This window comes from Bos taurus, chromosome 5 (genome assembly GCF_002263795.3).
Source record: "Bos taurus isolate L1 Dominette 01449 registration number 42190680 breed Hereford chromosome 5, ARS-UCD2.0, whole genome shotgun sequence".
Lineage (NCBI taxonomy): Eukaryota > Metazoa > Chordata > Mammalia > Artiodactyla > Bovidae > Bos > Bos taurus.
In genome coordinates, this window is record NC_037332.1 from 99,549,835 (window position 1) to 99,570,056 (window position 20,222).

General features: G+C 34.2%; 1 protein-coding gene and 1 long non-coding RNA gene across 2 annotated transcripts in view; both read left to right on the forward strand.

The window, feature by feature from the left end:
- Window positions 1-3,120: 3,120 nt before the first annotated feature.
- On the forward strand, window positions 3,121-7,305 carry NKG2C (protein). The gene is given in 6 exon segments (NM_001098163.1): window positions 3,121-3,190; window positions 3,698-3,796; window positions 4,319-4,372; window positions 4,904-5,055; window positions 6,768-6,868; window positions 7,188-7,305. Coding segments are annotated over 6 exon segments (594 nt in total).
- An 8,159-nt stretch (window positions 7,306-15,464) lies between these two features.
- Window positions 15,465-20,222, forward strand: part of LOC100847813 (uncharacterized) — a 28,844-nt gene continuing 24,086 nt past the window's right edge. Inside the window, exon 1 of the long non-coding RNA XR_234694.5 lies at window positions 15,465-19,100. This is a non-coding gene — a long non-coding RNA (uncharacterized lncRNA). The remainder of the gene's footprint in view (window positions 19,101-20,222) is intronic.

Consider the following 20,222-nt stretch of genomic DNA (forward strand, 5'->3'; position numbering starts at 1 on the left):
AGAATTCTCCAAACAAGGCTTCAACAGTATGTGAACCATGAACTTCCAGATGTTCAAGCTGAATTTAGAAAAGGCAGAGGAACCAGAGACCAAATTGCCAACATCTGCTGGATCATCGAAAAGCAAGAGAGTTCCAAAAAACCGTCTACTTCTACTTTATTGACTATGCCAAAGCCTTTTACTGTGTTGATCACAACAAACTGTGGAAACAAACAGAGCATGAGATGGTTGGATGGCATCATTGACTCACTGGGCATGAGTCTGAGCAAAGGTTGATAGTTAAGGACAGGGAAGCCTTGAATGCTACAGTTCATGGGGGAGGGGAGATGTGAATTATCCAACACTACTTAGCAACTGAAAAACAACAACCCTTAAATAACTACTGTTAATAGATTATGATTGTTTTCATTACAACCAAAAAGACATAATGCTAATATAAGGAAAAGAAATATGTAATGCCATGTAGTAAATCTTCTGAATTCATGATGTGTTGTATGTGCTAAGTCGGTTTAGTCGTGTCTGACTCTTTGTGACACTATGGACTGTAGCCACCAGATTCCTCTCTCCATATGGATTCTCAGGCAAGAATAGTGAAGTGGATTGCCATGACATGCTCCAGGGGATCTTCCCAGGGATTGAAGCCACATGTCTTTTGTTTCCTGCATTGGCAGGAGGGTTCTTTACCACTAGCTATAAGTGGGAAGCCCTAGTGACAAATATTGTTAATAGAATTATGACTTATTCCACAACAGGAATGAAAACATGAGAGTATAAGGAAATGAAAAATACAATGCCAAGATTTAGAAACTTTATATAAAAGTAGAACTTAAAACATTGAAGGCACCCTTAGCAAAGCCTAAGTTTGTAGTATGTGTGATTGAGATAAAAACAAGTTAACAAGTTAAAGGTGTAGTCATCTTTTCCCCAGTATCTTTTAGAAAATGAAAAAAACTTCTCAGAGGCACTTACCAAAGGGCAGACTAAATGACACACTACACACCCAAAGTCTCCTATATTCTGGAGTTGTGTCATGAGATAAATTGTCTTGAAAATACTCGTGTAAGAATTTCCTGTTTAAACTTTGTGACATGATGATGAGAAATCTACCTTTTCTACTATTGCTTCGCTGTGGCCCTCACAGGGCAGTCTGTGAAGACCACAAATACTGTTTGCTACAGTAACTTGGTCACCCACAAGAGGAATCAGGACTCTGGCATACAGAAGGTACGTGTCTCTCTCCTTTGTAATTCCTCATCTCATTTGGTAGGAGGTTACCCATGCCTAGATATGGTTCAATTTAGGGACAATTGATATGAAGCCAAATCAAGGATATACTGGTAGATTTATTTGAATAATTCTGAGAATTATGTAAGCATAAAATATGAAATATTATGGAGGATTTTGTAAAATATTCAAATTCTTGCCTGTTTATTATTCAAGTGCATATACACATGTGTAAATGAGTTTCTAAATCAATGCAATTTAAAGTGAAATCTCATAATCACTATGACAAGGAACAGTTACTGCTGTATTTTGTCATCAGTAGAGATACATTTATATACGTCATTAAACATTTCACTCAGCTTTTAAGAATAGATTCTTTTTTTTAACTTGTTGAATTAATGCTTTTATTTTATTTTTTTTCAGTTTTATGAAAGTTATTTTTTATTTTTTTTATGAACTACTCAAATTTATTTTTTTTTGTCCTGAATTCTTTTTTTTATATGATATTATACATGTTTTAATGCCATTCTCCCAAGTCATCCTTCTTAAAGGGGATTCATGAAATTGTGAAGGGCTAGTGTAATTCTTCACAGATCTAGATAGAATAAAAGCAGTTGAGTTTTAATAAAAATAAGACTGATACAGCTTCAATAAAATCCTAATTTAAATCCAATTATAAACAACCAAATGCTTTTTAAAACCTTGAACAAAACATTGAATAAGAAAGAAAAATGACACAGATACAGAGATCCTGTCTAAGAAATTATGTTACATTTTCCTGACTGATATGAATGGTATTATGGCAATTTTATTAAAATAATAAAATAAAATATAAAATTTAACATGACTTTTATATGATCTATGTAATACATATTTTATTAAAATTTTGGATTTGCAAACTAGTTTCTACATACTAAATAATTTTTAAAGGTCACACCTTGTACACTTCAAAGCCAGAAATAATTCTAGTTCTCACTAACTACTGACTCCAGTGACAGAATTATTAATGTGCATTATCTGACATTTAATTGCTGATACAGCCAAAGCTATCCTCGTTGATTTGACACCTATAAGATTTTTCTGGACGTCTGTGTCAGTATCGCTCTTCCATAATTGATTGACACTTTTATTTATCATTTTATGATTTCATATCTCAGCCATTATCAATTGCTAATTACTTTTGTAAAGTAATTATTTTAAAATCTTTTTAATATTATTTTATTTTTATTGTTTACTAAGCTTTGGATAGTTTAATATGTCATGTAACATTTTTAACATGTGAAATATTTCTCTAAACTTCTAATGATTTCAAAGAACTTGCAGTCAATCAAAATAAAATAAAATAAAACTATTTGATAGCACTTCATTTTCTTTTAATAAATGATACCACTAATTAAAGTAGTTTAGTGCAGGAAATATTTCATATGCCAATACTATTATTCTCTCTTCTTTAGAAGGTTCAATCCTTAACCATTAATGGGTTCTAAAATTATCACAAAAATTGGCATATTGGTGCATCTGTTTTTTCCAGTATGGCATTTTAATTTCAACATAGTTACTGTAACAGTTTTAAAATGTTTCTTTGCAAAGTAACTGTAAATTGATAAAGACATTATTCTTTATGAACTTTATTTTTCACCAATTTATTAATTTCATTGTTCCAATGATAAATAACATTATTTCAAACATTTTTAAAACTTAGTCTATCTTGAAACACTTACTAATACCCTGTGGAAAGGAGAACCAAACATGCACCTTGCTTAACTGCAAAATGAGTGCTGTCACTCATCTCACACACCACCCACTTCAGGATTCTTGTGATTTTATACACCATTTATTAACTACCTAGGTACAGTTTTCATAAAGCGCCATCCTTGACATTACACAGCTGTGGAGATGAACAATCAAACGCAAAACTACCCAGAACAAAATCTGGCTAAGGACTCCAGGAAACAGCAAGTTAGAGGTAAGAGCACGCAAAGTTCCATTTCAGTCATTGAGCAGGAGAAAACCTACATGGAATTAAAATTTCAAAATGCTTCTCACTATCCTCAATGGAATGACAGGAGCTACCAGTGCAAGTGTGAGAATTTAATAGCTCACATACTTTTTATTTATGAGGATCAGAGCTTGAATTTGAAATACAGTACTCTAGTGTGAGCTTCCTGGTGGCTTCGTGATAAAGAATCCACCTGCCAATGCAGGAGACGTGGGTTGGATCCCTGGCAAATCCCATGGACAGAGAAGCCTATCTATTCCAGGACTGTTGTAATTTATAGTCTTTGATATACAACTTGTGAAGTGTTATATTTGCTGAAAATGTATATATTCTGAGAGGAGGATTACAATGTTTCATATGGATTTGGGGTCCAAGTTGATGTCTATGAATTCTCACGGATGTGGAATCTTTTGTTCTTCTAAAACAACTGTCTCCATTGCTCCTTTCTCAGTGTTTCCTTTTCTCTCCCTGCAGGCTTACCATCACCTCAAGAGGAGATTGTTGCTGTGATCCTGGGAATCATCTGTTTTGTCTTGACGTATACTCTAGTGAGAGTGATAACTTTTATTCCACGTAAGTATATTTTTGAAATTGTGATTGAACTTTTCACTTTAATGATCATCAGTGCCTCTCAAAAATCATATGATGAAATAAAACTGTGCATTCAGCCTAAATGTGGAATAGCTATTCTCAGATTGTCCAAAGTATAAATAACACAATGATTCTAGAGAACATTATATATATATATATATATGTATATATTTGTATATAGGTTTACATGTATATATATGTTTTTCTGATTTCATAACTCAAACACAGACTTTAGGAAGATGAAAGACTATATTGAGAAACACAAATCAGTTCTTGAGATTGGTTAAACCAAATACTATAAGAGGTGGTGGCATCTGTTCCTTTTTGTTTTTTAATTTTTTCTTTTCCATCAAATCTTCATTGCTTAATTTATTTTTCTTGGTAGAGTCAGTTTTAGTTTAGATTATTTAATCTTAAGCAATTAACCAAATTTTAGACTCATAAACTAAAATCATTATGATTTATTTAGAGCAATATTAACTTTTGTAATGATTAATTTTGTAGCTGCTCTAATACAGGAACAGAATAACTCCTCTCGGATAACAAGGCTCCAGAAAGGTACATAATAATTTTAAAGTTCTGACATATATACAATTGGTATTTTGTCTCTATCTTAGGCTAATGAAAATAAGAATAGATTATAGCATAGAACATAAATTGTAAAATGGAGCAACAAATATTTATAAGTAATGATTATAGGAGAATGCTTCTGTCTGTGCCACAGTATGATCACCATATGCTTTGTTGACAATTGGTTCTAATTTCCTTCTGCTATAGTATAATAAAGGCAAATAAGTTTGCTATTCTAAAACAGAGGTTTCATTTCTTGATCCTCAGGACGTGTAAAGAGTGGGTATTTCTGTGTCTTTGCTTTATATGGAGACATAAATTGGCTTATGAGAGACTGACTCTTTCTGTGAATGTATGTGTTGGTTTGTTTAATATGTACCAGCCTTGAGGGTGCATATATATATATGTTGTATAAGCATGTATATACATAAATATATTTATATCTATGCATATATGTAGTTTCTTTTATTTTATAAAATTCAATGTTTTTTTGGCTAGTAATTCACAATCTTTCCTCAGAAGACCATTGTGGTCGTTTTCCAAAAGACTGGTTTACATATTCCAACAACTGCTATTATATCATCTTTGAAGAAAAAACATGGAATGGGAGTTTGACAGCCTGTGCTTCTAGGAACTCTACTCTGCTTTATTTAGATAATGAAGAGGAATTGGTAAGATATCAAATGTTTCCAACATTTTGTTAAAGGCTTGATTCAGTCAGTGTTATATTTGTTAGAATTCACTTGTATTTTTGTATGTATTTGTAGTTTGTTTAAGGCCTGTTATTTTACTAAATAATGGAATACAACTTTATATTTTATTTATATTTTTATCCTATTAATGCATGCTTAATTATTTCCATTTGCTTTTTCACTGAAAACCATGCTTCTCCAAGTGCTATTATATTCTAAGATAAACTGTGCTATTTAATTTTACCATATATCAAGGATAGTACACATATCATAAATTTTCACAAAGATCACAAAGTAAATAGAACCATGTAATTACACATCAGATCATGGATTAGAAGTTTTCACTTTCCAGCAGCCTATTCTTTGTAATTTCTCATCATTCTGTGTCCTCCTTATTTACCCACTGTCATGACTTTGATGTTATAGAATCTCTTTGCATGTTTTGCTTTTCACGTACGTAGAATCACACTATATGCATTCTTCGTTCAGTCTCTGCACCCTCCATGTACTAGTTTTGTAATTCATCCATATTCTTGTATTTATGTGGAATTTGTTAATTTCCATAGTTCATTATGTAAATATAACATTTAAATCCATTCTATCCAATGTCACTGAGTGGAGATGGAGTCTTATGTCCTTAAGGAAAAGAGGCTTCCTAGGTTCAGAACTTTTAGTCATGGGATCCTCTTTGCTGGCCCCACCTCCACCCCTGCCTCCCAACTCTAGTTCTCTTTGTGGAGGCAGGAGAAAAACTTCCTCTAACTGCTTCTTGTTAGCAGGTGTCCTGACGGACACTTTGTAAGGCTCATGTGGCATTGTCGACAGGATTCCCCTCAACACACTGGAAGAATGGAATGGCTTATCTGTGCCCCCTCCTACAGCTAGGCTGGGTAAGTCATTTAGCAGGTCTAGGTCATTTTCTTCTTTTAGGAAAGATATAAGATGCCCCTAATTGTTGTTCCCTTGTTCTCTCATCCTGGAAAGTGATGAGAGATTACATGAGAGTCAAGCTGATGTTAAGTCTCCAACCACATCACCCTTCTCTTGCCACCTTTCAGAGTCCTCCATTATTGTGTCTTTCATTAGTTCCCACATTTACAGTTGTACTTAATGGGGAGAAGCAGAGAGAAATTAGTCTCTGACACTCTGTCTTATCTGCTGGATTCCAGCAATACAGAAAAAGATTGACTTGGGGTTCATCTAGGCAAAGAATGGTGTGGGTCCCAGAAAACCAAACTTTGTCTTTTGTGTCACTTTTTTTTCTCAATTTCAATCCCTTAATTTTCTTCTAAAACTGAAACTCTGAGAAATATAGTAGTGAAATCCAGTGATATAATCACAGTATCTGGAAAAATGAATGTCACAGAATCTGAAAACATTTAAAACCTTACTATGTTTAATTTGACAACATGGGTAGCAATTAAACTGCATGAATCAGACTTTTCTTTAATAACATAAGAAAAGCAATGAAACTAATAAACATAAATGTTTATTTTTAATCAAAAGTACTGACATTTGTTAATGCTTTGACAAATATTAAAACTTTCGCCTTTATACTTTCAGTGTTAGATTAGATTCTAATACTCTCATCTTGTTCAGAAAACTCAGGATCCTATGAAAGAGCACATTATTTGCATTTTAAGAATAAATAAAATCTTCCATAGTGATTAAATGAAAATACTTTTGTGTAGAAATTTCTGAAGTCCCTATCAATTATGTCATGGATTCCAGTCTTTCGTGAAGGCCGTGGTCATCCGTGGATGTGGCAAAATGGCTCAACTTGCAAACTACAGTAAGTTTTTAAAAACCATACTATATAGAGGAGGAACATATTAAAAATAAATATTTTAAGATTATTAAAACATTTGTTTTGGTTGAATTACACAATGATGAAGGAAGATGTTGAAAGTTAATAAAATGTTGATAGAAATATTAAAAATAGAAATCTCAGTATTCCATTTTCCTAATAACAAACTCTGCCTGAAATTATGTTAAAAACACCATTACCCACTTTCAAAATATCTTTTTTATTACTGTTATACAGAAATGTTATAACTTCATGAGCTGTCCTCATATATCATAACAGAATTATGCAATGCTTTCCATTACAGGGTATTAGACGTCTTACCTGAGAAAGGAAACTGTGCAGTGCTATCCTCGGGGGACATAAAGTCAGATGACTGTGAATTCCCAAATTTTTATACTTGCAAGCACAAGCTTGAGAATTAAAAAGTAAGTTTGGCTGCTGTTGGGTAACTTCATCTCTTATGAAATGGAAATAATAGTATTATTGCATAAACTTCAAAATGCATTATATTCTTTTTTCTAATAATGGAAGTTTTTTTTAACAAAACTCTTGAAATTTAATATGCACACCAGAAAGTACAGATATCATTCCTTTGACGTCTGGCTTTTTTTGCTCAACTATATATTTACAGCAATCAAACTTTCTAAAGGATTGCTTGGTACATTATTTACATGAAATATCAAAAATAAGAAAAGAGAGACCAGAAGCATATTAGTGATGACCAAGAGCTGTGGGGAGGTGGGGAAAGGAAATTAATGCTAACTAAACAGTGATGAATACTTTTTAGATTTTGATAGTGGTGATCATTGCAAATTAAAAATATATCTAAAATCACTGATTGTACACTTTAAATGGATGAATTTTAGGCTGTGTAAGTTACATCTCAATAAAGCTGCTTTAAAAAACTGCTTGGGACTGCATTTAATCTTTAAAATAAATTGCAGAGAGTCATCTTTGCAATATTGACTCTTCCAATCAGTACTATGCTTTATCCTTCCAATAATATAGGTTTTCTCTTAATTTTTTTCTATTTATTTATTTATTTTTGGCCATGCCAGGTGGCATGTGGAATCTTAGCTTCCCAACCAGGAATCCAACCTGCACCCCTCACACTGGGGAGCACAGTCCCAATCACTGAACTGCCAAGGAAATCCACTTAGCATGTTTTACATTTTTCAATATTGAAATCTTAAAGAGATATGGATATTTCATAGCCATGCTTTTGTAAATGTAATCTTTATTTTTTAAATTTTTAGTAATTTTTGCTCTGCAGCAGAAATAAACAAAATAAAACTCAGAGGTTTACAGGTGTATCTTATGTCCAATGACTTCCCTGATATTATATATTAATTTTATTGTTTCAAATATATATTCCTCTAGATTTTTAAAATAAAAAGAGCTATTAGAACTATAAATAGTCACATTTTATTTCTTTTCTCCAGGTGCAATTGCATTTTTTTTCATGACTTATTTTTACACTGCAGGCTTTTACTTTCAATGTTGAATAGAAGGTACAGTAAAGGTCCTATATGAATCATTCCTATATTATGGGAATATATTCAAATACTTCATCTTCAAGTATGAGGTTTAAGGATTTTTTTCATCATACATTTTAACTATGAAAGCACTTCCATATTATTCATATTTTTCTCATAGAGTTTGTAAACAATCAGTAGTGTTACATTTTTATTTTTTCTTCCATAGAGTGAGAAATATTTTTTAAAATAAGGTTTCTGTATGGCAAAAACTACCACAATATTGTAAAGTAATTAACCTCCAATTAAAATAAACAAATTAATTAAAATATAATGTTTATGTTTTTCTTTCTAATATTCCTATTTCCTTCAAATATTAACCAGTCAAGTATCCCTGAAATGAAACCACAATGATCATTCTGTATTTTCTTTCTCTTAAAAATCACTGCACATATCATATTTAGATTAAAATATTTTCTTCATCCATTTTCACAAAGAGACAGGACAGAGTTCCTTAACATTATGTAAGCTGACAAATTGTGTTATCAAGGCTCTATTGGGAAGCATTCCTTTCTTTCATCTGACCTGGAAACCTTGTGAAAGACCTAGTATATTTTTAAATGTTATTATTATAGTGAATTTTTGGAAAATTTAAGTGCAATTAAAAATATGAGTATTCTATATGAGTATATAAGTGTGTGTGTTCACCTATATGTTGGTTAATTGTTTAGTTTAGAAATATTTATAACCTTACTGGTATATCTGCTTGCCAGATAAGCAATGAGAGGTAATTGTTTAAATCTCCAATTATGATTCTTTAACCTACATACTTTTCTAAAATCTTTGTTGAACATTTAGTATTAAGTACATGCAGTTTTTTTTTATTTTTTGCAATTGCTAATGGTTTGGATGCTCAGTATATAGTTATGAAACATGCTTCATCTTTTCTAACATAGTTCTTGCTTTGTATTGTGACAGTATGTTAACTTTCTCAGCTTTATCATCTTGTGTTGCATGATATCATTTTTCATCTTTTTAAATTTCCTCTTTATTTCTTCATCTAAAAAAGTCTCACTAAGACAGCAGTTATTAAAATAACTCTTTTATATATATAGCTGTATTAAACAAAATGTTTTAAATTATAAAGGGGCTTCCCTAGTGGCTCAGAGGGTAAAGCGTCTGTCTGCAATGCAGGAGACCCGGGTTCAGTCCCTGGGTTGGGAAGATCCCCTGGAGAAGGAAATGGCAACCCACTTCGGTACTCTTACCTGGAAAATCCACAGATGGAGAAGCCTGTAGGCTACAGTCTATGGGGTCGCAAAGAGTCGGACATGAATGAGCAACTTCACTTTCTTTCTTTAAATTATAAACATTTTTAGAATTTAGTTCAGTTCAGTTGTTCAATGGGTCTGACTCTTTGCAACCCCGTGAACCACAGCACGCCAAGCCTCTCTGTCCATCACCAACTCCTGGAGACCACCCAAATCCATGTCCATGAGTTGGTGATGCCATCGAATCATCTCATCCTCTCTTGTCCCCTTCTCCTCCTGCCCTCAATCTTTCCCAGCATCACGGTTTTTTCCAACGAGTCAGCTTTTCATATTAGGTGGTCAAAGTATTGGAGTTTCAGCTTCAACATCAGTCCTTCCAAAGAACACTCAGGACTGATCTACTTTTGGATGGATTGACTGGTTGGATCTCCTTGCAGTCCAAGGGACTCTCAAGAGTCTTCTCCAACACCGTTGTTCAAAAGCATCAATTCTTCAGCACTCAGCTTTCTTCACCATCCCACTCTCACATCCATACATGACCACTGGAAAAACCATAGCCTTGACAAGACAGACCTTTGCTGGCAAAGTAATGTGTCTGCTTTTTAATATGCTGTCTAGGTTGGTCATAACTTTCCTTCCAAGGAGTAAGCGTCTTTTAATTTCATGGCTGCAATCAGCATCTGCAGTGATTTTGGAGCCCAGAAAAATAAAGACAGCCACTGTTTCCACTATTTCTTCATCTGTTTGCCATGAAGTGATGGGACCAGATGCCATGATCTTAGTTTTCTGAATGTTGAGCTTTAAGCCAACTTTTTCACACTCCTCTTTCACTTTCAGCAAGAGGATCTTTAGTTCTTCTTCACTTTCTGCCACAAGGGTGGTGTCATCTGCATATCTGAGATTATTGATATTTCTCCCGGCAATCTTGATTCCAGCCTGTGCTTCTTCCAGCCCAGCATTTTTCATGATGTACTCTGCCTTTTCTAAAACCAGCTTGACAAGTTTAGGTTGGTCATAACTTTCCTCCCAAGGAGTAAGCGTCTTTTAATTCCATGGCTGCAGTCACCATCCGCAGTGATTCTGGAGCCCCAAAAATGAAGTTTGTTGCTGTTTCCCCATCTATTTGCCATGAATTGATGGGACCGGATGCCATGATCTTAGTTTTCTGATTGTTGAGTTTTAAGCCAACTTTCTCACTCTCCTCTTTCACTTTTGTCAAGAGGCTCTTTAGTTTTTCTTCACTTTCTGCAATAAGGGTGGTGTCATCTACATATCCGAGCTTACTGATATTTGGCCCAGCAATCTTGATTCCAGCTTGTGCTTCATCCAGCCCAGTGTTTCTCATGATTTACCCTGCTTATAAGTTATATAAGCATGGTGACAATACAAAGCCTTGACATACTCCTTTTCCTAATTGGAACCAATCTGTTGTTCCATGTCCTGTTCTAACTGTTGTTTCCTGACCTGCATACAGATTTCTCAAAAGATAGGTCAGGTAGTCTGGTATTCCCATCTCTTTAAGAATTTTCCACATTTTGTTGTGATCCACAGAGTCAAAGGCTTTGGCATAGTCAATAAAGCAGAAATAGATATTTTTCTGGAACTCTCTTGCTTTTTCGATGATCCAGTGGATGTTGGTAATTTGTCTCTGGTTCCTCTGCCATTTCTAAAACCAGCTTGAACATCTGGAAGTTGACGGTTCACGTATTTTTGAAGCCTGGCTTGGAGAATTTTGAGCATTACTTTGCTAGCATATAAGATGAGTGCAATTGTGCAGTAATTTGAACATTCCTTAGCATTCCCTTTCTTTGGGATTGGAATGAAAATGGACCTTTTCCAGTCCTGTGGCCACTGCTGAGTTTTCCAAATTTGCTGGCATATTGAGTGCAGTACTTTCACACCATCTTTTTAGGATTTGAAAGAGCTCAACTGGAGCTCACCTCCACTAGCTTTGTTTGTAATAATGCTTCCCAAGGATAATTTGGCTTCACATTCCAAGATGTCTGGCTCTAGGTGATTGATCACACCATCGTGATTATCTGGGTCATAAAGATCTTTTTTGTACATTTCTTCTGTGTATTTTTGCCACCTCTTCTTAATATCTTCTGATTCTGTTAGGTCCCTACCATTTCTGTCCTTTATTGAGCCCATCTTTGCATAAAATGTTCCCTCGGTATCTCTAATTTTCTTCCTATTCTATTGTTTTCCTCTATTTCTTTGCACTGATCACTGAGGAAGCTTTCTTATCTCTCCTTGCTATTCTTTGGAACTCTGCATTCAAATGAGTATATCTTTCCATTTCTCCTTTGCTTTTCACTTCTTTTCTTTTCACAGCTATTTATAAGGCCTCCTCAGACAGTCATTTTGCTCTTTTGCATTTCTTTCTCTTGGGAATGATCTTGATCCCTGTCCTCTGTACAATGTCACAAACTTCCATCCATACTTAATCAGGCACTCTGTCTATCAGATCTAGTCCCTGAAATTTATTTGTCACTCCCACTGTATAATTGTAAAGGATTTGATTTAGGTCATACCTGAATGGTCTAGTGGTTTTCTGTGCTTTCTTCAATTTAAGTCTGAATTTTGCAGTAAGGAGTTCATGATCTAACCCACAGTTAGCTCCTGGTCTTGTTTTTGCTGAATGTATAGAGCCTGTCCATCTTTGGCTGCAAAGAATATAAGCAATTTGATTTCAGTGTTGGCCATCTGGTGTTGTCCATGTGTAGAGTCTTCTCTTGTGTTGTTGGAAGAGATTTTTGCTATGACCAGTGTGTTCTCTTGTCGAAACTCTATTAGCCTTTGCCCTGTTTCATTCTGTACTCCAAGGCCAGATTTGTGTGTTACTGCAGGTGTTTCTTGACTTCCTACTTTTGCATTCCAGTCCCCTATAATGAAAAGGACATCTTTTTGGGGTAGTAGTTCTAAAAGTTCTTGTAGGTCTTCACAGAACCATTCAAGTTCAGCTTCTTTAGCATTACTGGTTGGGGCATAGACTTGGATTACCATGATATTGAATGGTTTGCCTTGGAAACGAACAGAGATCATTCTGTCATTTTTGAGATTGATTCCAAGTATTGCATTTCAGACTCTTTTGTTGACTATGATGGCTAATCCATTTCTTCTAAAGGATTCTTGCCACAGTAGTAGATATAATGGTTATCTGAGTTAAATTCACCGATTCCAATCCATTTTAGTTTGCTGATTCCTAAAATGTCGATGTTCACTCTTGCCATCTCCTGTTTGACCACTTCCAATTTGCCTTCATTCATGGACCTAACATTCCAGGTTCCTATGCAATGTTGCTCTTTATATTTGTGTGTAAGTATATATAATTAATTTTAAGTATAGTATATTGTTTCTTTGCATTCTACATTATCTTTTTCTTATCTTTCACTATAATAGCTGCATTAAATAAAATATTTTAAATTAAAACATTCTTAAAATTTAACTGGCAAGCTATTCCATATATATTTAACCTAATTATAAAATTATTGTAAACTTCATATGTATTATTTGTATGTAATCCTATTTAATCAATTTTAATTATAATATATTGCTTCTTTGCATTCTACATTATCTTTTTCTTATCTTTCACAATAAATATTTTTACTTTCCTCTAGAATAACTTATTTATTTAATATGCCTTAGTTTTATTAGTGCCCTACATTTTACAGCTTGTATTCTCTACTCAATAAAGTCCAAGTTAGTATTTTCACTCATTCTCAAACAATGAAAAGACATATTTATTCTCTAAAGTACACTTTTATTTACTGCTCATGCTGTATTCACTCCCTTGAATTGTAATACAAATATGTTTTTACATTTTGAAATTTTATCATTAATATTTTACCTCTCAATATCTATTTGGATATAGTCACACAAGTTCTTTTTTTCAAATTTTTTCTTATAAAATTTTACCTAGATTAAGAGTTTCTTCTTTAGATGAATGTAAATATTTCCTTTTTGGAGTCATTTGGTAATTTCCCTCCATTCAAAAACCTCCTTGAAAATGAATTGATCTTGTTATTATGTTAAAAGGACTTTTTCACTTTTTATTGACTTTCAATTTATCTATCTCACTGGCTATGGCCATTAATAGACATTGTCACAAATAGATATATACATATCATAAAAAGTAAACTACTATTAGTAAAACTACTAATCGTATTTTGAATAATTTTATCTTTGCTGTATGTGTCTGAAAATATATTTTATTAAAGTTAAAGGCCAGAGAAAACGAAAATGAAAGTGTAGTCACTCAGTTGTATCTGACTCTTTGCAACCCCATAAATTGTAGCCTACCAAGCTCCTCTGTCCATGGAATTCTCCAGGCAAAATTACTGGAGTGGGTAGTCATTCCATTCTTTAGGGGATCTTCCTAACCCAAGGATCAAACCTGGGTCTCTGGCATTTCAGGCAGATTCTTTAGAATAAACCCATATTTTGACATATAAAAAAGAACCTGATATGTATAACATTATTTAATTAAAAATAGCAAAGTATATGACAGCAGTAGACATAAGTACTTCAAATTGTAAAAGCCAACATTAGTGTATTTTACATTGATCTCTAATGAATGCTTCAACTGCTATAATTCTAGGATGTGAGTAACAGAGAAAATTACCAATTTAGTTTATGAAAATAAAATATGATTGATAGATGCAACCATATAGGTAGCCATTATTAGTCATTGTTTTAGAAGACTCAAGTATTAGTCTTCACTACAAGGATATAACTGAGTTTACATTCGATTTTTCTAGCTTTTAGAAAGCTAAAAAATAGTGTTTGCTTGAATTCAGTGGTCTAGAAGTTATGCTGAAAATGAATATCCTTAGGAACGGTAGATAAACATTTACCCTTTTCTTGATACAGTGATAATTGATGAAAAAAATGCATTTGAGGCAAATTTGATCTTTTATTTAATGTTTTACATTTTTGAATGTTCATATGTGTTTTGGTAAAAGGTCAACTTTTTATGCATTCCCCATTTTCTTGAGAAGTGAAAATTTAAAAGCTTATTATTCCCCTGACAGAAACTTGGGCTTTTGTTATTTACAACAAATATTCCTGTTAAAAATACAAATAACAAGTTATGATTTAAAGATCATCAATGAATGATATAGCGAGTATTCAGTATTTCAATGTCTGCTATGGTGATATAGCTTGATATTGTTCGATGTTTTACCCTTCCCAAAGACATTTATTTTTTCAGAGGAAACCTGAATAACTTATTTAAGAATAATAAAATTAGGTGTAGCTCTTTTAAGAACTAGAGTGAAATTGAAAAGTAAGATTAGGCATTCATCTCTTTTTAACAGTTATTTTAATGTAGACAAGGTAGTAAGTCTTCTGAATTAGTGACAAATGGTATGGAGTAGCCCTCATAGTCAACAAAAGAGTCCAAAATGCGGTACTAGGGTGCAATCTCAAAAATGACAGAATGATCTCTGTTCCTTTCCAAGGCAAACCATTGAATATCACTGTAACCCAAGTCTGTATCCCAACCAGTGATGCTGAAGAAGCTGAAGTTCAAAGGTTCTATGAGGACCTTCTAGAACTAACACCCAAAAACGATGCCTTTTTCATCATAGGGGACTGGATGCCAAAGTAGGAAGTCAAGAAATACCTGGAGTAACAGGCAAATTTGACATTAGAGCACAAAATGAAGCAGGACAAAAGCTAACAGTTTTGCCAAGAAAACATATTGGTCATAATAAGCACTTTCTTCCAACAACACAAGAGATGAATCTAAACATGGACATCATCAGATGGTCAATACTGAAATCAAAATGATTATATTCTTTGTAGCCAAAGATGGAGAAGCTCTATACAGTCATCAAAACAAGATGGAAAGCTGAATGTGGCTCAGATCATGAACCCCTTATTGCAAAATTCGGGCTTAAATTGAAGAAAATAGGGAAAACCACTAGACCATTTTGGTAAGACCTAAATCAAAGCCCTTACTGTTATACAGTGGAAGTGACAAATAGATTCAAGGGATTAATCTGATAGACTGACTGCCTGAAGTACTATGGATGGGGGTTCATGACATTGTACAGGAGGCAGTGATCATGACCATCTCCAAGAAAAAGAAATACAAAAAGGCAAAATGTTTCTCTGAGGAGGTCTTAAAAAAGTAGAGAAGAAAAGGCAAAGGAGAAATAGAAAGAGATACCCACTTGAAAGCAGAGTTCCAAAGAATATCAAGGAGAAATAAGAAAGCCTTCCTTAGTGATCCATGAAAAGAAATAGAGGAAAGCAATGGGAAATACTAGAGATCTCTTCAAGAGAACTAGAGATACTAAGGGAATACTTCATGCAAAGATGGGCACAATAAAGGACAGAAATGGTAATGGTATGGACCTAACAGAAGCAGAAGATATTAAGAAAAGGTGGCAAGAATACACAGAAGAACTATACAAAAAAGATCTTCATGCCCCAGATAATTATGGTTGTTGATCACTCACTTTTCCTGGAATGAGAAGTCAGGATGGATATCATAACTATAAACAAAGCTAGTGGAGGTGATGGAATTCCAGTTGAGTTCTTTCAAATCCTAAAAGATGATGCTGTGAAAGTGCTGCACTCAAAATGCCAGCAAATTTGGAAACTCAGCAGTAGTCACAGGACTGGAAAAAGTCAGTTTTCATTCCAATCCCAAAGAGAGGTAATGCCAAAGAATGTTCAAACTACTGCACAATTGCACTCATCTCACATGCTAGCAAAGTAATGCTCAAAATTCTCCAAGCCAGGCTTCAACAGTACATAAATTGTGAACTTCCAGATGTTCAAGATAGATTTAGAACAGGCAGAGGAATCAGGTAAAATTGCCAACGTCCACTGGATCATTGAAAAAGCAAGAGTGTTCTAGATAAACATCTATTTCTGCTCCATTGACTATGCCAAAGCCTTTGACTGTGTGGATCACAACAAACTGTGGAAAATTCTTATTGGAATACTAGACCACCTTACCTACCTCCTGAGTAAGCTGTATGCAGATCAAGAAGCAACAGTTAGAACCAGACATGGAACAAGAGACTGCTTTCAAATCAGGAATGGAGTATGTCAAGGCTGTATATTGTCATCCTGCTTATTTAACTTGAGTATAGATTACATCACGTGAAATGCTGGGCTGGATGAAACACAACCTGAAGTCAAGATTGCTGGGAGAAGTATCAATAACCTCAGATATGCAGATGAGAACACCCTTTGGCAGAAAGCAAAGAATAACTAAAAAGCCTCTCAATGAAAGTGAAAGAGGAGAGTGAAAACGTTGTCTTAAAACTCTATACTCAGAAAACTAATGAAGGGGAAAAAAAAAAAAAACCAAGATCATGGCAGCTAGTCCCTTCATAGCAAACAGATGAGGAAACAATGAAAACAGTGAAAGACTCTACTTTTGGGGGCTCCAAAATCACTGCAGATGGTGACTGCAGCCATGAAGTTAAAAGATGCTTGCTCCTTGGAAGAAAAGTTATGACCAACCTAGACAGCGTATTAAAAATCAGAGACATTACCAACAAAGGTCCATCTAGTCAAAGCTATGGTTTTTCCAGTAGTCATGTATGGATATGAGAGTTGGACTTTAAGGAAAGCTGAGCGCCGAAGAATTGATGCATTGGAACTCTGGTGTTGGAGAAGACTCTTGAGAGTCCTTTGGCTGCCAGGAGATCAGATCAGTCAATTCTAAAGGAAATCAGTCTTGAATACTCATTAGAATGACTGATGCTGAACCTGAAACGCCTATACTTTTGCAACCTGATGAGAACTGACTCTTTGGAAAAGACCCTAATTCTGGGAAAGATTGAAGCCAGAAGGAGAAGGGGATGACAGAGGATGAGATGGTTGGATGGACATGAGTTTGAGTAAGCTCCATAAGTTGATGATGGACCGGGAAGCCTGGTGTGCTGCAGTCCATGGGGTCACAAAGAGTGGACATGACCAGGGACTGAACTGAACTGAACTGGTATGGTCACTCAGCAAAATCCTGACATCCTGGAGTGTGAAGTCAAGTGGGCCTTAGGAAGCATCATTACGAACAAAGCTAGTGGAGGTGATGGAATTCCAGTTGAGCTATTGCAAATCCTAAAAGATGATGGTGTGAAATTGCAACACTCAATATGCCAGCAAAATGGAAAACTCAGCAGTGGCCATAGGACTGAGAAATGTCAGTTTTCATTCCAATCTCAAATAAAGGCATGCCAAAGAGTTTTCAAGCTACTGCACAATTGCACTCATCTCACATGCTAGTAAAGTAATGCTCAAAATTCTCCACGCCAGGCTTCAAGAGTACATGAACCGTGAACTTCCAGATGTTCAAGCTGGATTTAGAAAAGACAGAGAAACCAAAGATCAACATCCTCTGGATCATCAAAAAGCAAAAGAGTTTCGTAAAACATCTACTTCTGCTTTATTGACTATTCCAAAGCCTTTGACTGTGTGGATCACGACAAATTGTGGAAACAAACAGAGCATAATATGCTTGGATGGCATCACTGATTCAATGGGCATAAGTGTGAGCAAAGGTTAATAGTGAAGGTCAGTGAAGCGTGGAATGCTACAGTTCACAGAGTGTTGAATTATTGAACATGACTTGGCTACTGAAAAACTACAATCCTTAAATAATTATTGTTAATGGATTATGATTTTTTTTTTCATTATAGCATAAAAGACATAATACAAGGAAAAGAAATATGTAATTCCAAGTAGTAAATCTTCCGAATTAGTGACTGGTATGTACTATGTCTCTTCAATCATGTCTGACTCGTTGCAACACTATGGACTGTAGCCCACTGGGTTCCTCTCTCCATAGGGATTCTAGTGGAGTGAATTGCCATGCTCTCCTCCAGGGGATCTTCTCGACCCAGGGACTAAACCAGCATCTCTTGTCTCCTGCCTTGGCAGGTTTCTTTACCACTAGCTTCACCTGGGAAGCCCTAGTGACAAATATTGCTAATAGAATTATGATTTTTTTCCACAACAGGAATGAAATCATGAGTATAAGGAAATGAAAAATGTAATGTCAAAATTTAGCAATTTTATGTAAAAGTAAAACTTAAACATTGAAGGTACCCTTAACAAGGCCTTAGGTTGTAGTATGCGTGATTGAGATAAAAACAAGTTAACAGTATTGTTGTCATCTTTTCTTCCCCAATATCTTTTAGAAATTTAAAAAAAAAAAAAAAAAAACTTCTCAGAGGCATTTGCCAAAGGGCAAACTAAATGACACACTACATACCCAAAGTCTCCTATATCCTGGAGGTGTGTCATGAGATAAACCGTCTTCAAAATACTCAAGTGTAAGAATTTCCTGTTTAAACTTTGTGACATGTTGATGAGAAATCTACCTTTTCTACACTTGCTTCACCATGGGCCTTCACAGGGTAGTCTGTGAAGACCACAGATACTGTTTACTACTTGGGTAGTAACTTGGTCACCCACAAGAGGAGGCAGGATTCTGGCCTGCAGAAGGTATGTGTTTCCCTCTCCATCCTAATTCCTCATCTCATTTGGTAGGAGATTACACATGCCTAGATGTGATTCAATTTATGGACAATTGATATATAGCCAAATTGGATATATTGGTAGCTTTATTTGAATAATTCTGAGAATTATGTAAGAATAAAATATGAAATATTATGGAGGATTTCTAAAACATTCAAATTCTTGCCTATTAGTCAAGTTCATATACACATTTGTAAATGAGCTTGTAAATCAATGCAATTTTAAGTGAAATCTCAATAATTTTTAAAAGTCACAAATTGTAAACTTCAAAGCCAGAATTATTTCTAGATCTCACTAAGTACAGGCTCCAGTGACAGAATTATTAATGTGCATTATCTGACATTTAATTGTTGATACAACTAAAGCTACCCTCATTGATTTGACACCAATAGGATCTTTCTGGAAGTTTGTATAAGAATTGCTCTTCCATAATTGATTGACACTTTTATTTATCATTTTATGATTTCATATCTCAGCCATTATCAATTGCTAATTACTTTTGTAAAGTAAGTATTTATTTTAAAATCTTTTTAATATTGTTTTCTTTTATTATTTGTCAAGTTTTGGATAGTTTAATATGTTTCATGTAACATTTTTAACATGCAAAATATGTGTCTAAATTTCTAATGATTTCAAAGAACTTGCAGTCAGTCATAATAAAATAAAAAAAGTATTTGATAGCACTTCATTTTCTTTTAATAAATGATATCACTAATTAAAGTAGTTTAGTGCAGGAAATATTACATTTGCCTATACTATTATTCTCTCTTCTTTAGAAGGCTCAATCCTTAACCGTTAATGGGCTTTAAAATTATCATAAAAGTTGTTATATTGGTGCATCTATTTTTTCCAGTATGGCACTTTAATTACAACACAGTTGCTGTAACAGCTTTTGAATGTTTCTATGCAAATAGATGGTAAATTGATAAGGATATTATTCTTTATGAACTTTATTTTTCACCAATTTATTAATTTCATTGTTCCAATGATAAATAACATTATTTCAAACGTAGAATATTATTGTTAAAACTTAGTCTATCTTGAAACGCTTACTAACACCCTGTGGAAATGAGAACCAAACATGCACCT